The following is a 24,990-nucleotide window of genomic DNA, read 5'->3' on the forward strand; positions in this document are numbered from 1 at the left end:
TTTTCCTCTCCACTCTTGCTATATGCTTGCTTAGTATGATGATTGCTGTAAAGTCTGACACTAGTCAGTGACTTGATGCAATTTGCTGGGTTCCTAATATAGGAAACATCATTTCTGATTGGCTTAATGAACTTACCTGAATTGGAATGTTTATTATGTGAAGTGCCTTGAGACGACTGTTGTCGTGATTTGGCGCTTTATAAATAAAATTGAATTGAATTGAATACGCAGTCACACGGATAAGTAGCCTAAGGCGTTTCATTGCACAATCAAAATACTGTTGGGCTTGTCTTGTTGTTATAATAATAATAATAATAATAATAATAATAATAATAATAATAATAATAATAATTATTATTATTATTATTGTTTATTGTTATTATTTATTTATACTTTATCATTATCAGCATTAATATTTTTAAATTAATGTTGTAGGGAAAAAAGTATTGTTTTTTGATACTATTATTGTTATTTTATGTAATGTTGCAAATGATAGTAATGATTATAATAATACCCTTATTATTTACTATTATTTACAGTAAGATTAATGTATGCATTTAATTACTTATTTTAGCTCATACACATGAAGGTGTCATATTATAGCCACTCACATACACGTCTATGGGTGTACTAAGGTTTGTCTCATGGAACGCATGGAGCTGGCTCTAGAGAGAAGAGATTAAAGATTTTTGATCAGCTAAAGAGAGTGCAAGCAGACGTAATATTATTACAAGAGTCTCATAGATCTGCCACATCTGCAGATGAACTTAAAACACATGAGTTCTCTTTCTTAACATTTGTTTCGATGTCTCACTATGGGATACGCCCCTCCGTGGATTCCTCAGAAGCACTTATCTCAATATGCCAATCCTGACTGGCCAGTGACCGTGGCGTACGCGTCCCCTGCTACTATAAGTAGCAAGCGTCCCAACGCACGCACTATTCAATCACCTCTTCTCGCTTCGGTGGTTGCTTATCTCTAAGGTAAGTTAGCTCAACTGTTCACAGACGGAGCCAGCAAATATTCTCTCCGTCGCCGAATGTTAACTTACTGTCCTTCTGTCCTGACCTTCACCATAGGCTCGGGGCATAACGAGCAGCTTCACACTCCAGTGCACCTGTTCGTTCTCTTGCTACACACCAGTTAGCCCACATGGAAGCCGCTCCTCCCACCAGAGGAGTCGACGGCGCAGGAGCTCGCCTCTGTACCTGTGGGAACAAAATCTCGAGCAAAGACCCGCACAAGGTCTGCTCGAGCTGCCTCGGGCTGGAACACGCCCAGCTGGCATTGGAAGTCCCCGGATCATGTGAGAGCTGAGCTTGCTTCACCCTGAAGAGCCTTCGCCGGCGGCTAGCGCGCCAAGCTAGCCTGTCGGGGAAGGACCCTTGCCTGCCGGCCCCTGGGCCACCGCCTGGGGACGCCGGCGAACATGCCCTCCCGGAGCCGGAACCGTGTGCCGAACTCAGCTGGGGCTCACAGCTCGAACTGGCCGGTCCGAGCCACCCCGTCGAGGATGTGTTGGAGTTTGACTACGGAGAAGACGAGGACACCTCGGAACTCCTCATTTCAGAGGAGCACGAGGATGACGATGTTTTTCTCCCCATCGCTCAGGCCTACATGCCTAGCTTTCCGTCCTCTCCCAGGGATGGAGCGGCTTCTCCGACCGCCCACCTGGACATGCAGTCAGTCTGCCGACGCGCTGCGACCAGGCTCAACATCCCTTGGCCCACCGTGGTCACTGAGGCTGTCAGATCCCGCTACGAGGGAAAGAAGCTGCCTCAGGCCACAAGGGCGGCAAAGCCCCTCCTTCCCGCCTTCCCAGAGCTTCTCCAAGAAGTGAGGTCATCCTGGGACAAAAACCCTTTCAGCTCCAGGTCTCCTGTCCAAGGAGCCTCCTCGCTGGACTTTGAGGGGATGGAGAAGGCTGGCATGCTTCACATGCTGCCGATGGAACCGCTGGTTGCAGCCCACCTGCACCCACGGCTCTCGGCAACTTCCTCCAGGCCTCTCGCTCTCCCTGCAAAGGCGGACCGCTTCCAGTCGGCTCTGAACGAGAGGGCGTACAAGGCTGCCGCCATCTCGGTCCGAGCTTTGAATGTTTCCTCCATGCTCTCGGCATACCAAGCCATGCTCTGTGAGGACATGAATACGAAGCCGGACCCGGAGGTGTGGGAGGAAATCACCATACTGACCGACATCTGCCTGCGTGTGCAGTGCTGCGCGGTCCAGGCTACGGCTAAATCTATGGGCATGATGGTGCTTCAAGAACGTGCACGATGGCTGAACCTCACCAACCTCTCTGATAGAAAGAAGGACATTTTGGACATGCCAATCGTGCCTGAAGGCATTTTTGGCTCTGCCCTGGCATCAATGCAGCAACGGTGTGAGGCCAAAAAGGAGGATGAAGCCCTTCAACTCTGCCTTCCCCGTAAGCCTTCAACGGCTCTGCCGGCTCGGCCGAACCTTCCTCAGAAAGCTGCTAGAGCCCAGCCTCAGTTCCGGATCCCAAAGCACCCGAAGTCTCAAGCAGTCCAACCAGCTCCTTCGGAATCAGCTCCTCGACCAGTTTGGCCTCAGAGGTCTGGCAACCAAGCCGCTCTGCCGCCGGGACAACCCACCCGACCCGGCGGTCAGCAGGTGAGGAAGAAGAAGAGGGCAGCCTGACAGAGTTCTTTCCCTCCTGACGCTGCAGCTGGCAGTTCCCCGTTTGCCAGCTCCTCCTGTTCGATGTTGCCATGGTGCTTTCTCCCCCCCTCACGGAACCCCTCCGGCAGAGTCCCCGAGCGGTCCAGGGTGGGGCCAGGACGTGCAACTGGCTGTGCTGGCTCAAAACATACGTCACAAGCACTCACGTTGTTTTTTACAAACATGTCACACTCAAGGAGCATTAAAAAGTTTGCTGCCGCATCCAGACAGAACGTCAAGGGCGCAGCAAAAATCAATAAAAATGTTACCCATGAGCGGTTCCAGGTGGGGGCGGCCCCTGGCGGACTTTTCCGCCAGCCATGGGTTGTCCCCGTACACCAGGGCTGCCAAAGCACAAAGCCCCCGCGCATGCACAGTGGTTACCACGAGCACCGCTGCCCCACAACCTCTGGAGGGAGCTGCTGCTCCGTGTGTCATGGCTGTGCCACCGCTCTCCACTCACATGGAGGAATGGACAGCGGTTTCTGCTTCACATTGGATGCTAAGAACTATTTCGAGAGGTTACAGGCTCCAATACGCGTCAGTTCCTCCTCGATTCTCCGGCGTAGTGTTCTCCCACGCCCAGGGGACATCAGCTCACATCCTTCAGGGAGAAATCTTCTCCCTGCTGGAGAAGGGAGCGATATGCATTGTGCCTCCCGATCGGTCTCAGAGCGGTTTCTACTCCAGGTACTTCCTGGTCCCGAAACAGGGAGGGACCGGGATTCGCCCGATCCTGGATCTGAGGGCCCTGAACCGATGCCTCAGAAAGTACAGATTCAAAATGCTCACGCTCTCATCCCTTTTGCGTCTGATTCACCAGAACGACTGGTTCACCTCAATCGACCTGAGGGACGCATACTTTCATATTCCCGTGTACCCTCCACACAGGAAATTTCTCAGGTTTGCCTTTCAGGGAGTGTGTTACGAATACACCGTGCTCCCATTCGGCCTCTCGCTGAGCCCGAGGGTGTTTGTCAGGTGTACGGAGGCGGCGATCGCCCCTCTGAGAGGGAGGGGCATTCGGCTGGCCACGTATTTAGATGACTGGCTCCTGCTGGCACCGTCCAGAGAGGAGGCAGCGTCAAACACGCTGGTTGTGATCCATCACTTGTGTGGTCTGGGTTTCAGAATAAACTGGCAGAAAAGCGCTTTACTTCCCTCCCAGAAAATAAACTTTCTAGGTCTGAATCCCGACTCAGGGGCGTTCACGGCCCATCTCTCGGCACCGCACGTGAACGCGCTCTCCCTCTGCCTGGCGCACTTCCGCCTACACAGTTCGGTGCGGTTTGCGTTATGCCTCAGGCTTTTGGGTCTCATGGCGTCGGCTATTTCAGTGGTACCACTCGGCCGTCTACACATGAGAGATTTTCAATGCTGGGTGGCTTCTCTGGGTCTCTCTCCAGTGTGCCACAGAGCGCGCAGGGTGACGGTCTCTGCAGCGTGCGTCGCGGCACTCCGCTGTTGGCGTCACCCCTCTGTCCTGGCACAGGGGGTGCCTTTGGGGTTGGTTCTCGTGAGGAAAGTGGTCACGACAGATGCGAGCCTGTCAGGTTGGGGGTGGGGGGGTGGGGTGGGCTCCTGGAGGGTCGCTCTGTCAGGGGTGTGTGGAGCAGAGGGCTCTGGGGGGACACACATAAATTATCTGGAACTCCTCGCGGTCTTTCTGGCCCTGAGGTGCTTCCTGCCTTTTCTCTCCGGCCATCATGTCCTAGTGAGAACAGACAGCACCACGACTGTGGCTTATATAAACCGCCAGGGGGGGCTGCGCTCCATGCGGTTACACACGCTGGAACGCAGACTGATCCTATGGTGCAGCAGGCATCTCCTCTCAATCAGAGCCACCCACGTCCCGGGTGTTCTGAATCGGGGGGTGGATCTGTTGTCCAGAGGGACACCCCTGTACGGGGATTGGAGCCTGCATCCAGCAGTGGTGGAACAGATTTGGATCCAGTTCGGCACAGCTGTAGTGGATCTTTTTGCCTACAAGGAGAATGCTCAGTGTCCACTGTTTTTCTCCCTGCGTGACCGAGACGCTCCACTAGGCGTGGACGCGCTGGCGCACGACTGGCCACGGGGACTGCTTTACGCTTTCCCCCAGTGGCCCTGATATCACCTACCTTGCTGAGGGTACGAACCCAGCACCACACTCTCATTCTGGTGGCCCCATACTGGCCAGCCATGCATTGGGTGGCGGACATTTTCCAGCTCCTGGAGGGCCAACCATGGAAACTGCCGCTTCGCAGGAACCTGGTGTCCCAAGCGGGAGGCTCAATCTTCCACCCTCATCCAGAACGGCTGGCCCTGTGGGCCTGGCCCCTGAGGGGTGCAGGCTAGGGTCAGCAGAGCTGCCCCAGGCCGTCATTCGAACCATTCAGAATGCTAGGGCCCCCTCCACTCGGTCCCTATATGACTGTAAATGGAGGGTGTTTGAAGCCTGGTGTCAGGGCAGGGAGATCTCACCCTTCCAATGCCCGGTGAACGTCATTCTGTTTTTCCTGCAAGACTTGTTGGATGGGAAGAAGGCTTTCTCCACCATTAAAGTGTACCTAGCAGCCATTTCCGCCACTTGGGTTTTGGGAAGAAATTGGCAGGTCAACACCCCCTGGTGTATAGCTTCATGAGGGGCGCGCGCAGGCTTCTACCCGTGTCTCGACCCTTGGTGCCCTCATGGGATCTGTCCTTGGTGCTGTTGGCTCTCTCCGGGCCTCCATTTGAGCCTTTGGATGGCCTGGACCTTAAGATCCTGTCTCTTAAGGTGGTGCTACTCCTGGCTTTGGTATCTGCAAAGTGAGTTAGTGACTTACAGGCTCTCTCTGTGCACCCATCCTGCACCCAGTTTGCACCAGGTGACATGAAGGTGTCCTTGAAGCCCAACCCTGCCTTTGTGCCTAAGGTGGTGGGCTCCTTTTCTCCTATTATCCTCACAGCTTTCTACCCACCGCCCTTCTCCTCTCCTGAGGAGGAGCGGTTGCACAAGCTGTGTCCGATTCGCGTGCTCAAGGAGTATGTGAATCGGACGATGAACCTTCGCAGGGGGGACCAGCTTTTTGTGTCATGGGGTGGGCCTTGTAAGGGGAAACCCGTCACAAAGCAGCGGCTTTCCCACTGGATTGTGGAGGCTATTTCTATGGCTTACTCCTGTCAGGGCATTCAGGCACCTGTAGGGCTCAGGGCCCATTCTACTAGGGGCCTGTCTGCTTCTTGGGCCCTGTTTCGGGGGCTGTCAATCCAGGAGATTTGTGCTGCAGCAAGTTGGGCTTCTCCACTTGCATTTGCATGCTTCTATAAGCTTGATGTTTCGGTCCGTGCAATGACTCACATGATTCTGAGTGTGGGGCCTTTGGCGGGCCAAGACATATCGCTGTAGGTTGGTGATCGCTGGATAAGCTGTCTGGCAATACGGGAGTCTCCATATCCCATAGTGAGACATCGAAACGAATGTTAAGAAAGAGAACTTTAGGTTACTATCGTAACCCCGGTTCTCTGAGTAACATGAGTGAGATGTCTCACCAGACAACCCTTCTTGCTGGGCGAAGCGAGAAGAGGTGTTTATCTTGAATAGTGCGTGTGTTGGGACGCTTGCTACTTATAGTAGCAGGGGACGCGTACGTCACGGTCACTGGCCAATCAGGATTGACGTATTGAGATAAGTGCTTCTGAGGAATCTGCGGAGGGGCGAATCCCATAGTGAGACATCTCACTCATGTTACTCAGAGAACCGGGGTTAAGATAGTAACCTAAAGTTTCCCAGCATGTTCTCTGCCTGCTATAACTCTAGACAAAGGGGTGTAGCTATTTTAATACACAAAAACATCAATTTCACAGTATTGGACACAGTTTCAGATCCAGAGGGTAGATTTGTAATGTTAAAAATATCTTTACAAAACCAAAGCTTATTTATCGTCAGCATATACTGTCCAAATATTGATGACCCTCTATTCTCTCATAATTTTTTCTCTGTACTCTCCGAACACTTGGACTGTCCACTTATACTTGGAGGTGATTTTAATTTTTGGATGGACACTTTAACAGACAGGCTCAGTACAGCTGGGACTCAGCGCAATTGGCAATCCACTAGCTTAGTTACACAGTACATGAGTGATTATGGGCTTTGTGATGCATGGTGATCACTTCATCCTAACTGTAGAGAGTATACTTTTTTCTCACACGTCCATCACTCTCATTCACGTTTGGATTTTTTTCTAGTCAGCAGCTCATTGTTGGCTTACATTTCAGACACCGAGATACACCCATAGCTGTCAGCGACCATGCTCCGATTTCTTCAACTCTGGTAAACAAGACAATCCCACCAAGCAAAAACTGGAGGTTTGATAAATCACTGCTTAAAGACGAAGGTTTTATTGATTTTTTTAAAAAGGAGTGGGCTTCATATTTAGAACATAATGACCTGCCTGGAACATCAGCATCTTTTCTCTGGGAGGCAGGAAAGGCAGTGATGAGAGGTAAAATAATCTCTTTCTCATCACATCAGAAAAAACAGAAAACAAACGTATTCAGGAGTTAGAAGAAATCATTAAGTCTTTAGAGGCATCCACAGAAGAAGAGTTACCGAGCAAATTACGTAAAGCTAAATTAGAACTTCGTGGAATTATTGACAAAAAGACACAATTTTTAGGACAAAGACTACGAATAGAAAACTTTGAACATAGTAATAAATCAGGTAAATTCTTAGCTAGCCAATTAAAAATAAATAAAGTGAAAACTACCATATATGCTGTTAAAGACTCAACCGGGAATATAGTTTATGACCCTGAAAGAATAAACAACACCTTCAGAGACTTTTACCAAACTTTGTACTCACCACAGATAAACCCATCAGATAACGAGATCGATGAGTTCCTTGACAGGATAACACTTCCTAAATTATCAGACAGCCAAGTTACAGTCCTGGACTCGCCACTAACATCAGCGGAGCTCCAGGAGGCCCTTAAATCCATGACTAATAAGAAAGCTCCAGGTCAAGATGGGTTTCCAGCAGAGTTCTACAAAGAATTCTGGATCATTCTGGCTCCAATATTTTTCAGAATGGTGAGGGAAATCGAAGAGAGCGGCAGATTACAGCCAAACATGAATTCAGCCAATATTAGTCTCTTGTTAAAACCAGGCAAAGACCCTGCATTTCCTACCAGCTATCGCCCAATTTCTCTTATTAATGTTGATCTCAAAATAATTTGTAAAGCCGTGGCAAAAAGATTAGAGAAGGTAACCCCCTTCATAATACACCCTGACCAAACTGGTTTCATCAAGGGTAGACAGTCATCCACAAACTCACGTAGATTACTTAATTTGATAGATTTCTCTTACAGTAGAAACATAGAAACTAGTATATTATCTCTAGATGCAGAAATAGCTTTTGATAGAGTTAACTGGAAGTTCTTATTTGCAACTTTACATAAATTTGGTTTTGGGAACTTCTTCATAAACTGGCTACAAACATTATACAGTTCACCAACAGCATGTGTCAGGACGAACGACCAAATATCAGCTAGCTTCTGTCTTCAGAGGGGGACCAGGCAGGGATGCCCACTCTCCCCCTCACTGTTTGCTATTTTTATCGAACCAGCAATTAGGCAAACAACAGGTATTGAAGGGATAAAGTGTAAGAAAATAGAACATAAGATCAGTCTTAATGCAGATGATGTTTTACTCTTTCTCCAGAATTCTCAATCCTCTCTCTCCCATTCAATAGAACTGATAAACTCTTTTTCAAGAGTTTCAGATTACTCTATAAACTGGTTAAAATCCACAGTTCTACCAATTAATTTCTCATTTGTCAATTTGCTTAATACACAATTGGAGTCAGGGAATATCACATTCCTGGGAATTAATGTATCTCCCAAGCTGGCAGATCTAACCAAACTAAACTACATCCCACTTTTAAAGAAAGTGGAAGATGATCTTGCAAGATGGAAATCCTTACCGATATCACTCATGGGGAGGGTTGCTACAATTAAAATGATGGTCTTACCCAGAATAAATTACTTATTCTCGATGATCCCAAACAAACCACCAGCTGACTGGTTTAAATCTCTGGACTCCTCAATTACTAAATTCCTTTGGCAGGATAAACCTCCACGAATTAGCTTAAAAATGCTTCAGAAGACCAAAGACAGAGGAGGACTGGATTTACACAACTTTTATTATTATTTCTTAGCCAACAGGCTGCAATATATACCAAGATGGTTGCAAGATAACCCACTAGATGAGTCCTGGTTAGATATAGAACAGACACTTTGCAATACGATAGAGCTTTCAGACTTACCATTTATTAGCTCAAGCATAAGAAAACATGAAAGCTTCAAAAGTATTAGTATCAGCACCTCTCTGACAGCATGGTGGGTGTATGTAAAAATGACAGTCTTCACTAGTACCATGCAGACGCACACCTATCTGGAATAATCCTGACATTTTGCAAAATTACCAAACGATGAACCTTCCGGACTGGAAAAATAAAGGAATCCTATACCTGGAACACATATATGAAGGATTGGATTTCATCCCATTTATTGGAATAGTCTCCCAATTTGGAATGGATAAGAATAGCTTTTTAGAATATCACCTAATTAAATCTGTAGTCAAACAAAAATTTAAGCTCAATAAAATAGAATTACAAACACCACCAAGGGTTTTAGACTTCTATAATCTCAAACCCCCCAAACTACTGTCTAACGCCAGGGACACACCAGCCGCGGAAGCGCCGCGAAGCGCCGAGAAGCGAATCGCTCACGAAATTCGGCCGCTGCTCGCCGCTCCTCAGTTCAGATCAGACGCGCCCCAGTCGAGGCGCGCCTCGGCTCAGCTGTAGTTTTTCTTTTAAACACTTGGTGTCCTCCATTTCCTCTCTGCCTTTTCTCAGCTCTTTTCCTCTACGTTTGAGTGTTTGTACGCGTGTGCGTGTGTGTGCGTGCGTGCGTGTGTGTGTGTGAACCTATGGTATGAGCTGTTTCTGCCAGTTGAATCTCTTGGAACCCGCTCCAATTCTGCAGCTGTATCCTAGCAGTTTCTTCCTAAATGTACAGCTCCTTGTGTTTCTCAACTTCCATAATTCATTTAAAGTCATCAATCTTAACTGCTTGCCTCAGACTTTCTGCCTCTCTGTCCTGTTTGCTCCGGTGAAAAGACACCCAAAACCACACCCCCCTTCACGTGGTCACACACGCACACAAGTTCGATGTGTGTGTATGTGTGTGCGTGTTCGTGTGGTTTTTCTGCAGTGTCTGTTTACAAACACATTTGACTATTGCGGAATTTTTATTTTGAAATGCTTTATTTTGTTAACTTTACCGGCCTGCCTCTTATGTCTAAGTTTGACTTCCTGCCAGAATTGACGCGATTCACCCGCGGCTCGCGAAAAAAATAGAGCCAACGCCGAAATGATCGCTGCACGGCGTGGGCTGGAGCGCCGGCGCGTGCCGGCGCGAGGCGATTCGCGGCGCTTCGGCGGCCCATGTGGTCTATAGAATAGCTTAACAAGGGCGCCGAATGAAGGCGGTCCCATTTTCGCGACGCTTCCACGGCCAGTGTGTCCCCGGCGTAAAGTTTATAAGACATTGTCCAAAATAGACGATAGAATAGCAATCCCTATTGAAAAATGGGAGGTGGATCTATCAGTCAGCTTTGACCAGAACTTCTGGTCCCAAACCTGTTTAAAAACTTTTAAAATGATCAGACACCCCAATTTACAATTAATTCAGTACAAAATTCTAAAAAGAGTACACTATACAGGTCATCGGATGTTCAAGATGGGGTTTGTGTCATCTGACACCTGTACACACTGCACAAACAACATTCCTGACAATTACATTCACGCACTGTGGTCCTGTCCACCTGTCCAGGAATTTTGGGGTAGAGTATGTGAGGATCTGTCAAAATGTCTGAAATGTCATATCCCAACCACTCCCTCTCTTTGTTTACTGGGAAACCTGGACGATGTCCCGATCGAAACATCTTTGGTTCACGTGGTTCTTACTGCCATATGCATCGCTAAGAAAACTATCCTCTTGAATTGGAAAAATACAGAAACTCTGCATTAACAAGTATAGAAATCTTTTGTTAGATCATATTACACTTGATCCAGCCTCTGCTTCCACTTCAAATCAATCTCTCTGGGCTCCTTTGATCGGTTCCATCACAGAGCGATGATGGGGGACCGTTGATGTTGTCCTGCGGGATGATGTGTGTGTGTGTGGGGGGGGGGGGTGGGGGGGGGGGTCTGAGTTTGGAGTATCCGTATGTTCCCTGGAGGTGGGTTCACTGGGGGTGTCTGGGGCTGGGGGGCCGTGCTTGGGTTGCCTCGGGGGGTGGACTACTGGCGGTTGTGAGTGGGGCCCCTTGGAGGTCTTGACGGCGGCCATGGGTCACTGCCTGGCAGCTGCATTGCCCCTGAGCGGGTCTGGGTGGGGGCCTGGGGGCTCGGGGTGTGGGGGTGGCCGGCCCCGTGTGGGGATTTGGGCGGGGCCTTGGGGGTCGGGTCTGCCGGGAAGAAGGCAGGAACATGCAGCAGTGCCTGGCCCGGGTTCAGGGGCCTCGGGTAGACCTTGGCTCCTCTGCTGTTCCATCACAGGGGAGGGGGAGGTCCAGCAGGGGGAGGACCCAACCTGACCTGGATGTCCTATGTCTTATATATTCTGGAAGTTGTGCAAATGCAGGGATGGGCATAGATATTCTGCTGGGGTGGGGCTGGGTTGGTGCCCTCGGACTCCATGAGGCTCTGTAATGCTGCTGCTTTGGGCCCTGGCAGGATGGGCTGGGGTCTCCATGCCCTGGGTGGCAATTTGACAACAGAGGTGCCTATTGGGGCCAGTGGGGGAGCTGGCTTCCTGGAGGGCTAAGCCCAACCAACCATTCCTCCCCATCCCCGTATATTTCTGTCCTCCTGCTCCCTCACATCATCACGCAAACATGCACATAGGACCTTGGGGGGTGGACAAGTCAGGGAGTGCGGGTATAGAGCCCATTTCTGCATTCCTGTGGCAACCTGTCCCCCAATTTTATTTGCACCTTATACACTTCCACCAACGACATTCCAAGCAAACACACACTTAGGGCCTTGGGAGTGACCACATTCAACAGCACTTGGCAGGGGATTTCTCAGCCTCCTCCTGAGTGCCGGTGCCCACTTCCAAATTTAAACTGCACTTAGACACCGAAGGCTGTGGGTGCAAGTGAGGTGGTGCGGTGGCATCCGCTGGCATAGGCCAGACAATGCCCGCACTGCCTGCTCACCACAGCCATGAAATACACCTCATCAACACACAACACTATATTGGAGCAGGCAGAGAGAGACTAGGGGTCTTAGCACACCTCTGTTGTTGCTTGGCTTCCTGGGGCTGGAGGCTAGGAGGGAGATCTGGCCGTCTGGTTGGGGTCTGGGGTGGTGGGTTGCTGTGCTCAGCGTTGGGCGGGGGAGCCTGCTCATCAGCACCCCAGCAGAAAGGGTCAAACTCTGGTAACCGGTGATGGTTGTACCCAATGTGCAGCAGTACCGGGACCAGAGTGAATTGGGTGTGTATGGGGAGCATGAGTGCATTTTTGTAAGTCTTTGGTAGTATGTGCATGTGTGAGGATGAGGGAGGGAGTGTGACTGTGTTTGTGTATGACTGTATATGTCAGGTGGGGCCTTTGACTCCTCTCTTCTCCTGGGAATTGTTTTGATGATATAGATCTTCGTCTCCCCTCCCCCTGCCCCACCTGGTGTGGGGTGTGGGGCCTTGGTCTGCCTGAGTGTTCGTGGCTCCCGGGCCAGGGAGCTTAAGATTTTTGGCGTCTGCGTGATCAATCCCAGTTGCTGCCTGGTGAGCTCTGGGTCCCTGGGCTCTGCTGGGTCCCCGGCGGGGGTGGTCGCCCCTGGGTCCCGGGTCGCTGGGTCCCGGGCTCGGCCGGCTAGGGAGTGGGAGGCTGTAGGTGGGCATGTGGGCTTGCCGCTGATATCTCCCGGGACTCTGCTGGCTGCTGGTTGTGCCCCCCCGGGGCGATTCTCTGTACGTCTCGAGGGGTGTGGGGGCCTTTCTGGTTGCAGTCTCCTTGGGGTTCCTGTGTTCTGGGGCAGCGCCTGGATCTCTGGGACTTGGAGCTCCCCCCGTCTCCTACACTTCTCTGGGGGGTGGATCTGTGGTCCCTCACACTCTCTATTGGACGCTCCTATAGAGAAACCTTACATAAACAAGCGTGTGTACACACACAGGTGCTCACATGGTGCTCTCAAAAGTATGGGCTTGGGCACGTTCAACACATGTCTTAAGGCTGTTGTTGCCACTAAATGCACTATGATTTATTATCGTGTGATTGTTCAGTTAAACAATTTTGATTTTATATTTCATCATCAGGTTGACGCAGTGATAGCTTGCTCCTGATGTATTGTTGTGTCCCATTTTTTTCTGCTCTTTCTCTTTCTGCAGGTCTAGAAGCAGACTCTTGTTCATTATTGTTTATTTTTGTGGACACCCCCCCCCCCCCTTCCCACCTTTTGTCTTTTCCTTTCTCTTTCACCTCTGTCGCCGTGTCTGGTCGGAATTACAAAGCATTCAAAAACAATAACAATAAAGTTTTAAGTATCAGGCGTGACATTAAAAGCAGACGCTTTGATGCTCCACCTGAGAGTAAATCTGTAAGGCTTGTTACCAGCGTTCAGACATCAATTCTGTTTGCTTCACAGCCAGACAGGACATGGTTAAAAAAATTCATGAGAAATCCTGAGTACTCACTTGTCAACAATACAACAACATAGATATGAGAATATCTCCAATTTCTGAGTATGGAAACAATTACATTCAAGTGCCCACTTATCAGCAGATTCAAAAATAAGTCATCTCAATTCATGGGACCACAAAAGTAAACGGAGTACTAACTCTCCTAACAGAGATTAAAAAAAACAGACAAAAGTGCATCTCAAACCTGTAACATGCCAAACATTTGAGTTCCTGGAATCGATTCTGAACTTTTGTGAATCGATTCTGAATCTTTATAAATAAGAATCCTGATTCAGACTTGAATCAAATTTTTTTTACCACCTCTAATTTGCTTTTTGAAAGAGAAAATAATAATTGTAAAGATGTTTGCTTTTTCAATATTTGGTAAAAAAAACACTCAGAAGAAAATTGGCATAATTTAAAGATCAACCTTTGGCTCTTAGGTGGCTGTGACTTATTGCATATTTCAAGTGAATTTCTCACCCTCCTGCTTGCATTGATGCATGCTCAGTGTTAATGTGAACCACAGATGATCCATCTATTTTTACTCACACAATCCCATTCCCACACTTGTCACACATGGGCAGTTTTTGCAGGTTTCCTGTAGGTGGAGTTGATTTTGTCGTTGGGGCTTTCACTGTTCGAGTCACAATGGGCCGAGTGCCTATCCACAGGGGGGGGGGGGAGAGAGAGAGAGAGAGAGAGAGAGAGAGAGAGAGAGAGAGAGAGAGAGAGAGAGAGAGACAGAGAGAGAGAGACAGAGAGAGAGATTAAACTAGACAGCCCTGTTCAACAGGAGCGTATATAATAAACCAAAACACTTGACAGATATGAGGCAGGAACACTTGCAGTGAGGCAACTTACAAAAGCCTCTTGAATGCTAATTGGTGCTTCCTTCTGGTTTTGAAAGGTTTTTATAATTAAATTTAGCCAGGACACATTTTATTTCTACTCTGCAGAGGAAACACACAGAGGAGTGCTTTTGTATCGATGCGGTATACTGTGTTAACAGGCCAGCTCTAAGTGACATCACAGGAATATTCTAATTACTGGCTAGGAGCAATTTTCTTTATTATAAGCACCATTGTTTATTATATGGTTGTTGGTCCAATTTAAAAAAATGATAATGTTATAACAAATGCATAATAATCTTTTTACTTTATTGTGTGTAACTACATAATTGTGGTAAAAATTTGTTTAACATGTTTAATTATGATTAACAACAGGTTTTTGAAAGTTAATAAAAATGTTAATTTTTTCCAAAAAATCATGAATGTTTTATGAAATACAGGCACACCTACGATGGAACAATGCCTTATAAAAAAAGGAATAAACTATAGGAGCAGTTTTTTAAAATAACGACAAAGTTTCTTGTTGCAACGCGGTATATATCTTATAAAGCTAACCCTAATCCGAGAACAGTTCTCATAATAACGAGCTATACCCTATATCTGTAAGTGAGGTCCTGGAGGGTTCGTAGGATTTTGTCAACCAATTTACAGATGCTTTGTGAATTTGGAGAAGGTGCATGCTGGAGGGACTATGTTTTTTGGCTGGCTACAGGTCAGGCATGGACGTAGTTTTGACTTTAGAAGTGGGGGAGACCTAGTGCTCAACCTGTGTCTATTTAATATAGAGTAATATGGTTTTTGGACGGTAAAAAGTACAGGGGACAAAAATCGACTTTGGCAAAAGTGGCAGGGACATGTCCCCCCCGTCCCGCCTCAAACTACGTCCATGAGGCCAGGGAACACCTTGATCCCCTCTGCTTCTTAAAATGACATAATGAAGCTCTTCTTGACAGTTTCTTCTGGGTGAGACTGAAGCATCCCAGTAGGTGTCTGCATTTCACCCTGTAGAGTTATCTCATTACTGCAAAAATAATTAACATGTCCTTTTGAGAAACTTTCCCGTTGAAATTACTATTTTATGTCTTTATTAAATTTTCTTGTTACAATGAGAATTAAATTACATTATAACAAGATCCTTTGTCATTATATACTGCTCCTATATTTTGTTACTCGCATTGGCGGTAATACGCTTCCGTAGAACCCATAAGGACTGCTGACGTCAACGTGTGTCACCATAACAAGGTCATAAAGAGTAACATAAACAACACACACACACACACACACACACACACACACACACACACACACACACACACACACACACACACACACACACACACACACACACACACACACACACACACACACACACACACACACACACACACTTTAAATGCAATGCTAAAACCAGCTGCTACTGAAATTAGCCGAGCATTTGTCAGAAAGTCCCTGTGAAATGCTTTTGTTGTATTGGAGGAAATACATCATCTGGAGAGGGACATAGAAATCTAACCATCACTGTCGATAAACTCCTGCAGGGCTTTGAAGGAACCAGACTGCCGGGGCTCCTGGGGGTCCTCCTGATCTTTCTGTAACATCCGGTACACATCAGACTCCTCGATGCTGCTCAGAGTCCTGGGACTGAGCAGACAAATACACAACAATTTAAGCACACATTCCAGCTGTCTGATGAACTTGTAAAGGAAATAGAGCATTTAAAAGACATGGAGGTCAAATGCTGTGTTTGATAAGTTAAGAAACTGTTAAAAGATGTTATTTACAACATGATGCTGAAAGATAATTAAGCTTTTATTTTAAAAAATACTGTTTTAAATCCTTCATATTGATGGTTCGGAGGCTTTTTAGCTGATACTTGTTTATAGTTACAGACCAAATTAAATCCACTCCACACACAAATAGCAGGTGGGCAACAAGTAATGAAAAACAAAAATAATGAAAAGTAACAAAAACTTAATTTTTGCTGCCTTTTGAATGTGTTAGTATTAAACTATAAGGTTTGTCCTGATGCACAACAGCAAAGGCAGTTTATAGTGGAACAAGGAGTGCTTTCATGAAGTTCTCCAAATTTCTAAAAGAGTTTCTATAAATAAAATGGCAACCCTGTAAATTGCTTGAATTTTTTCAAATAACTTTTAAAGTAAGTTTAACAGTGATTAAAAGCCACAGCAATTCACCTAAATAACACGGATAAATAAAGCAATGAACCCTGACACTTCCTTTATAACTAAGTAATGATGTGTTTGCCTAAGTTCTCACAGAGAAATGTGAGTCATCATTGACAGATTGTCTTCTTTTATGAAGCGAACAAATCAGACTCAAATGTATTTAAAGCCATTTAGAAGAATCAAGGGCTTGATGTAATTTAAGGTGGAAGGTTGCAATGCGTTACGTACATTGGTAAAAATCTCCTAAAATGTTTTTGTGGGTTTTTAGAGGCCGGCAGAGTTTGCTCATTAGTGGGGTACGAAGTTTAAAAAAAAAAAATTAAAGTCATTTAAAAAAGTTTTATTGTTTTAATATGACTATCTGACCCTATTCTATGATAGAAAGTCGGTCATCTTTCATAACGTATATTTCCCTCCCCTAGCCTCTAAAGGAAAACGATTCATTTTCTAGAGCTGTTACCAATGGAGTTGCTTATCCACAAGAGGGAGCTGTATAAGAAAAAGCGCCCCCGTTCCCAGCATGCACTGTGGGGTGACACAGACTCCCCAGTCAGGTTAGCACACTGGCGCTAACTTAACTAGCACTGAATTATTGTCAGTCTTTAAAATACAAGCTAGGAGGCAGGGGAACAAAAAGGGATTTAGCTTGTGTGTACTGAAACCAGAGTTATCAGTGTGTTCATCCTTATGCTAAATTGGACTATTAGTTTAACCTAGCGTTTGATTCCTCCTTCCTCCTTTTCTCTATGAGGTCATGCTACAAACAACAGCTTTAAAGGTGCATAATGACAACAGCCGAAGCAAAATGATTTAGCTCTGCATTTCGGTCTAGCCACGCTCCATTGGAGCCTTAGCTGGTCTAACATTGGCCTGAGCAGTATTGTGCCAATCACAGCGCTCTATTGGTTTGGTGGGCAAAAGTTATGCTACGCAGCAGAACAACTAAGATGGCAACAGCTTGTTTGAAACAGCTGTGGCATCATGCTGGTGATTCATGGTAATCCAAAGGGGTTTGAATGAACGGACCTTTGCCTTTCCACCATCTATTTCAAGCACAATGACAAGTTTTACCGGCAGAAACATGGATGTTCCATGGGCTCTCTGGTATCACCTATCGTCACCAACAATTCCATGGAGGAAGTCGAAACCAGAGCATTGAACTCCTACAATGGAACAACACCAAGCCACTGGTTCAGGTATGTGGACGGCACATGGGTCAAAATTCTCACAAAGAAAGAAGACTTTACCAAGCACATTAATGCTGTGGACAAAAACATCAAGTTCACCAGGGAGGATGTACACAACAACAAACTGCCCTTCTTGGACTGAGCTGGGCAAATTGAAATGGATGGAAGTTTCAGCATTGAAGTCTACAGGAAACCAACTCACACAGACCAGTATTTTGCACTTCGACTCACATCACCCACTGGAGCACAAAAGGTCAGTCATCAGGACATATAATATTCCCACAAGGACTGAGGGAAAGCAAAGGGAAAAGAAACACATCAAGAAAGCTTATCAGAACTGCAGATTCCCTAACTGGGCCATTGTGAAATCAACTAAGAAGTCTGGAAAAGCATCTACTGCAGCAACCAGCAAAGAAAAGGACAACAGGCGCTAAAGCGCCATCATCCCATACGTGACCCGAGTCTCAGAGAAACTAAGAAGAATTTTCTCCAAACATAACATCCCAGTACACTTTAAACACAACACCCTTAGACAGAAATTGTGAACATCCAAAATCACACGTGATGTTGCATTTCTAATGTGATTTTGTAACCTTGTTGGACTAGCTCAGTGGAACCCTTTTGCTCCTGTTTCGCGTCTGAAACGCTCACAGTTGGAAGGAAGCTCATGGGTAAAATGCTTCCATTACATTGCAAACCATTCATGCGTCTGGTGGAAAGTAGGATTAGGGGTACAAGAAATAACTTCTGGGCCGCTAATGCTACTGGCTAAAGATCTTTCCAAAACGCTGCTGCATTTTTCAAGCCTGTGTCGAATGACAAATGCTGGCGCAGACTCTGCAACCCCATTGGCTCATGGTTTGTAAACAAAGACAGCAACCCTCTTTGGCCTTTCACAAAGGAGAACAACTGACAACCCTCAGCCATCTGACTAGGAAATCTATTTAAATTTGCCCACATGATTGAGACATTAGCCTGTTTTGTGATTTATTTTCTCTCTAAATGTCTTACTTATTGGACCTTTTAGACTTAAAGTACTCAGAGACACATAGTTATGGTAAATAACAGTAGGCAGAAGCATAGTGCCAACTGCTAAGAAACACACGATTAGCTGTGGTGGCCACCTGTCAGGTTTGTGTGGAACCAGGCCTCGAATTTGTCCCTCCATGGCATCCTGGATGTTGCCCGAGGAGTAGAGACCAATGGGCGTGTTGTAGGACGTGCTCACCACCTGACGCTTGTCATCGATGTTTGCAGCCGCGACAAACGGCTGAGCTCGTCGGTTGTGGGCGGTGCCGATCGGCTTGAGCTCCTAGAGGGGGGAGAAGGAAACATGAACATCGTTTTCATCATAATAAGATAAAATAAGCAAAGCGACACAGAATAAAGGTACATTTTGTTACGCACCTGCTGCTCTGCTTCTAGGTTTAGTTTAAACGGGTGAGCTCTGCCATCTTCGATCACACGTGGAGTCCACAGTCTGGATTCATTCCTGGGATCACAGACTTTCAGCTCAGTTTTTTTTATTGTTTTGTATTAAATAGAAGTCTTTTGTAGGTAATTAATTAGAGTTGGTTAATATGCAAACCTCTCCACGGTGAGACAGAGCTGACTGGTGGATTCTTTAATCTTGCTCTGGGCTTCACAGTGCAGCATGTTGATGGCAGGGACGCCCTCTATGGCCAGGATCTGGTCTCCCGCACACAAGTTGGCAATGGATGCTTTACTGCCAGGAGTGATCTAAATGGGACCAAATAAAATGATTTTTAAAGTATAATTTCCATATAAAACTACAGTAGTAACCAGAGTTGTGGCCAAGTCACTGATTTGCAAGTCACAATTAAGTCACAAGTCTTTCCAGTCAAGTCTCAAGTCAAAGACAACCAAGTCCAAGTCGAGTCCAAAGTCAATGATGCGGAAGTCCAAGTCAAGTCTAACTCCTTAACTTTGAATTTAAGTCATAATCAAGTCATCTGTCCAACTTCAATTTAATGACGATGATAATAAATAAATTCCAGAAATAAAGCTTCTTAAAGCTTCATTTATTTGCTCTAACAAGCAGAAAGTGCAAATGAAATTGATTATAAACAAAGTGCTGCATTTAGCAGTACAAGATCACACCCAGAACCAAGAATGATTTATGATTTTTGTCCATGTCGTGCCACTTTTGTGCTAAAATATCAAATATGCTCAAGTCATTGTCAAGTCAACAGAAGCAAGTCGATTCAAGTAGCAAGTCATTGGCGTTCAAGTCTGAGTCAAGTCGTAAGTCTTTATAGATTTTATCAAGTCAGAAGTCATTAAAATAATGACTCGAGTTCAGGTCATTTGACTCGAGTCCACACCTCTGGTAATAACATTACAGTTTCCTCAGTATAGAGAGGGTGATTGCAATGTGGTGTGTAGACAGCATGTTTGACATGGTTCATGACCAAACAAATAGTTGATTGGGATTATTTTTCATAACTGATTTTACCAGAAATTATTTACGCTGTCAAAATTGATCAGCATTCTTAGTTTACTGTCAAGATGATTCCCATAAAATGAAATTCAATACAATAAAATAATATCAGTCAATCAATTTTTATTTACATTGCACCTTCCACAATCCCCTCGGAAGCCCAACGTGCTGATCACTATCATAAAAGTCATGATAGGAAAAAACTGATCAAAGAAGACCATCAAAATTTGTTAAAATAGATGAAAGCAATCATAAAAGCAGTAAGAGAAGAGGATAGGATCATATTAAAAAAATAAAAACAGTAGCACATCATGCCAGTGTCATGAACACTATTGCTGAAAGGCTAACAAATAAAAATGAGTCCAAGTGAGACTTAAACACTTGATGGCGCCTGCTTAATAATTAACAGCAACTCGTTCTACAGCGTTGGAGCCATAACGGAGAATGCCCCATCTCCCCTTGATCTGTGTTTGGAGCAGGGGAACACTAGCAACTCCTGCTCAGCTGAGCAAATAGACTGAGAGGGCACATGCCTGTGCAATAAAGCAGAAAGTTACAGGGGAACCCTGCCTTGCCCTGTACACAGAGCAGGATCTTAAATTGTGCCCCGTACTGCACTCCGCTAGTGCAGAGAAGACAACTCCAGAGTGATGTTTTCCTTCTGTCAAGAACCTATCAGCCGAGTTTTGGACAAGTTGGAGCCTTGCACACCCTGACTAATACCAGCATACGAAGCATTGCAGTAGTCCAGTCAGGACAAAATAAAAGCACGAAGCTTCCAGATGAGCTCTTGACAACAAAGGCTTGATCCTGGACGACTGCTGAAATAAAGTATGACATATTAAAGGCCACCAAGGACTTAATATGCTTCAAACAGTCCAGTAGCAGAGAGACAGATCCACCTGCCCCCCGACAGAGAACAATACAGATCTGGCAGTTGTCAGCATAAAAATGGAATATCACACTAGGCCGACAAAGGAGGATCCCCAGTGGCAGCAGATATACCCGTAAACAAAAGGGGGGCAAGGTCAGAGCCTTGTGGGGACCCCCCCCCCCCACACACACACACACACACAACTGATCTTCTGTTGTATTATCCTTTGTTTATTTTACTTTGGTTGACTTGTGACAAAAACTCCTTGGATTCACAACTTGTTTGTTTACTGCTTTTGTTTTGATGCATTTGAGTCAATCTTTTAAACAAGCCTCACTTTCTTCTATCTACATTCTAAGAAACCAGTGTTTGTGATTTCAGTTTAAATCCTCTACATCTTAATAAAGCACTTCGTAATTCTAATCTATCTGAAGTTTCAGCAGAAGTTCTAAAGGTTCTCCTTTCATTTAGGAAGCAGTGAAAGCAATGTTTGTTTCATTAAAGGTCAAAATAGGGAAAGATCATAACTAAACTTGATGTAAATTTTCTTGGTTTGTCAAGACTTCTTTCCCACTGGTCTGATAAAAATGATCGGTCTGTTTTTCATCACTGGTACATCATTTCTTTGTACAGTTCTGCTTCTGGGGCGTTTTTGTTTTTCCTGCTGGAATTTCCTTTCCCAGGGTCAATGGGACTAAATATGTCTTTGAATTACAAAACATCTGACTCTAGGAAGCCCAGCTTTTTGGTTGAACTATCAACAGAGAGTATTTTTTAATAACCTAGTTTTCCAGAAGGCAAAACTTTGTCATAAAACAAAACCAGCCTGGCTAGTTGAAACGTGTTTTGGTACTTGTAGCAGTAAAATAAGTAGTGATGGAGTCATCAGATAAGTTGAGATTAGTTCTGACCAGCTAACTGCTAATTCAAATTTAAACCATTACCAATGTGGATTAATGTAGTCTCAAAATAACCACCCATCCATCCATTTTCCTCCACATTTCCAGGGTCATGTTGCGAGGCAGCAGCCTAAACATAGAGACCAGACTTCCCTCTCCCCTTGAGTAACCTCTTCAGGGTGGAATCCCAACCCGATCTTTACACCAGAAGCAAAAGTGACGCTTTTGTAATGGATGTGTTCTACCTGCTCATCAGTGATTCCTTTCCCACAATGTGCCTTTCAAACTGGCAGCGAAAGCCTTCCATGCAGCTGGTCCTGCAAGGTTATGAAATCACTGGGGAATATGCTAGCTCACATGGAATTTTGCCATTTCACACAATCAAAGGAAAAGAGAAAGATAGACTTTTTACCTCAGCCACAGATACACAACAGGTAATGACTTTCTTTTCTTCAACTGGAAACCTGCAAGTGGCTTTTATTTGAAAGTTAACTGATCTTTTACACTGCCAATTTGTTTGACTTCCTGTCTGGCCAAACCTGAACTGCTGAGCCTGAAGCGTTCTGGGTGTGTAACATGTAAACAATAGACACAAAGCATACGTTTAGCGGCGAGATGTGTTACTAAACTACCAGGATGTCTCCAGATTGCGCTGCTTTGCAGTCATTGAAACACACCCATCAACTAAAATGGTGGCCGGCTGCTATGTACTTTCTTTCATGGATGTTAAGTGATGCTTACACATCTGGTGGAAAGCCATGGTAAAGCGTTCCCAGGCCAGCTGAGAAACTAAGAAATGTAGTCCCTCCCTCCAGTCCTGGGTCTTCCTTTAGACTTCATCCTGGTTGGACGTGCTCAGAAACCCTCACCTGGGAGGCCTCAAGGAGGAATTCTAACCAAATGCCCGAGCCATCCCAACCTCTCGATGTGGAGGAGCAGCCGGTCTACTCTGAGCCCCTCCCAGATTACCAAACTTCTCACTCTATCTCTAAGGGAGGGCCCAGACACCCTAATGTCAGTCGCAACTAATGTCAGTCGCTTGTATCTGCCATCTCATTCTTTATGCCACTACCCACTACTCATGAGCATAGGTGAGGGTAGGGATGCTTATTAGTATGTAAATCAAGAGCTTTGCTTTTGCCCTCTCTTAACGACAGATGGATAATGTGCCCACATAACTGTAAAAAGCAGAACCAACTCTGGGGCTCCTGTTTCAAGAAGTAGAAGTTAGCCGGAGGAAAGGGGAGCAGGGCACAGTAGGATTTGGAGTCTTATTTTATGTTTATGTTTATTTATGTTTATTTATTTGGCAGACACTTTTATCCAAAGCGACTAACAGTTTATAACCTATAGGGCATGTTGTGATCTGTGGGGGAAACCAGAGTACCCGGAGGAAACCCAAGCATGCATGGGGAGAACACGCAACTCCACGCAGAAAGGCCGCAGCTGAGTTTCGAACCTGCAACCTTTGTGCTGCGAGGCAACAGTGCTAACCACTGCGCCACCATGCAGCCCAATTTTATGATATTCAGACGCCTCTCCTCTGATTGCCTAACAGCAACGCGACTCTACCACTGACTCCATGTTGAGGAGTTGCTAATGCTAACAGTTTGCTTCTACTAGTCGACATGCACTCTGCTCTCTCCTGGTTGCTAAACCGACAACAGCCTTCCCATGAGCCAAAATGAATGAGTCCTTGAATGCTAACTATACATCTGACCAGCTCTTCTAATCCAAGCATTTCCCCATCTATTTTCTATCGGCAGCCAATGCAGGAAATAGGTGTAGAAGAATAATTTCACTTCAGCCTGCATGTTAAACTCAGAGTGACCGATCACATTTAAAAAATAACAAGTAAAAACTGGTTTCTCAGTGAACTTGCTCTTTAAACACCTCCACTTGGGTCAGGACCTTGTCCCTGAACCGGAGAAGGCATTCTACACTTTTCTGAGTCAAGATCATGGTCTCAAATTTGCAGGTGCTGATTTTCATCCATTCATCCATTGTCTCAAAATAACTATCTAAAAATGCAAAGTCTACGTTTTTAACCCTTTGCACTGCTTTCAGTGCAATATCACTTAGTTGTGGCTGCATTGGAAGGGCTACAAGCCAGCTTCACCGCAAATAACCATGTTTAGTGTAAATAATGTGAATCTCAACAGAGTTTGTGGCTTATAAAAAACTCTTCTCATGAACTGAACTGTGAACTTTCCAACTGGATGGGTTAAGACAGTAAGAGTCTACCCCACCATGAATATCCTTCGATTTGTAAGTCTAGTCAGAACTTATCTTGTTTCTCTGAATTAAAGTCAATCAAAGAGCTAACTGCAACAAGATATTAACTAAAAAATGTGAAACTACCAGGATTTCCACAAAAATCTGTTTCCAAAGATCTGAACTGTCCCTTTAAGAGGAGCAATATTCTCCATCCTGTCATCAGAATCAGCGAGAATATCTCAGGGGACGGCTTCAATCCGAACCAAACTCTTACAGTACACAGGGCTTGGCCTGTCATCATTTATATTGCATTACCGGACACAGCGAACCGAGCTACACAGAGACGTTACTGTGAAACTATGATTCGCTCATCTGCCTATAAATAACAGAGGATGAAAGTGCTGAGAGGTTGTGTCATGCAGCCAAAAAGGGAGCAGTAATTTACCAGAGAATTTGTTGAGGAGCTGCTGTCAGGCTGTTTTACAACTTCAGAGTCTCTGTGCTGGCATGCTCTTCTGGCTTCTTTTATTTCCACTCAGCTCGTTTGTCATAAAACACATGTGTGTTTAAACTTATTTTCATTGATTCTTTCCAGTTTTTCTCAATTTTACTCCAAAAGAATCTCTTTGGTTCCTTTAGTCTGAATTCCTTTGGCTCTATCTGCTTCTTATCCTCCCTTTTTTAGTCCTAAATCACTGCGTTAACTTGTCAAGTGGAGACTCCAAGACAGAATCTAGTTAAAAATAGGAAGTCTGCACGTCAACGTAAAACATGTTTGCATGGCGTCACTTTAAGATGTCTGAAACAAAGAATGTGCAGCTGTTAGGGTGTCTCTAAGCAATTAGAGCAGACAATTTTGTATCTGGCTTGTGGTCTTAGAGAGACAAAGCTGTGCTCACTAGATGTTTGCTTTCTTG

General features: G+C 45.5%; 1 protein-coding gene across 1 annotated transcript in view; it reads right to left on the minus strand.

Moving 5' to 3' along the window:
- Positions 1–24,990, minus strand: part of LOC107397062 (PDZ and LIM domain protein 3) — a 39,435-nt gene that overhangs the window by 5,060 nt on the left and 9,385 nt on the right. Inside the window, exons 2-6 of the mRNA XM_054743781.2 lie at positions 19,211–19,362; positions 19,030–19,114; positions 18,747–18,934; positions 15,763–15,890; positions 13,951–14,062 (exon numbers count right to left, since the gene is read on the minus strand). Coding sequence (XP_054599756.1) covers positions 13,951–14,062; positions 15,763–15,890; positions 18,747–18,934; positions 19,030–19,114; positions 19,211–19,362 — 665 coding nt within the window. The remainder of the gene's footprint in view (positions 1–13,950; positions 14,063–15,762; positions 15,891–18,746; positions 18,935–19,029; positions 19,115–19,210; positions 19,363–24,990) is intronic.

The sequence above is a fragment of the Nothobranchius furzeri genome, chromosome 4, assembly GCF_043380555.1.
Source record: "Nothobranchius furzeri strain GRZ-AD chromosome 4, NfurGRZ-RIMD1, whole genome shotgun sequence".
Classification (NCBI taxonomy): domain Eukaryota; kingdom Metazoa; phylum Chordata; class Actinopteri; order Cyprinodontiformes; family Nothobranchiidae; genus Nothobranchius; species Nothobranchius furzeri.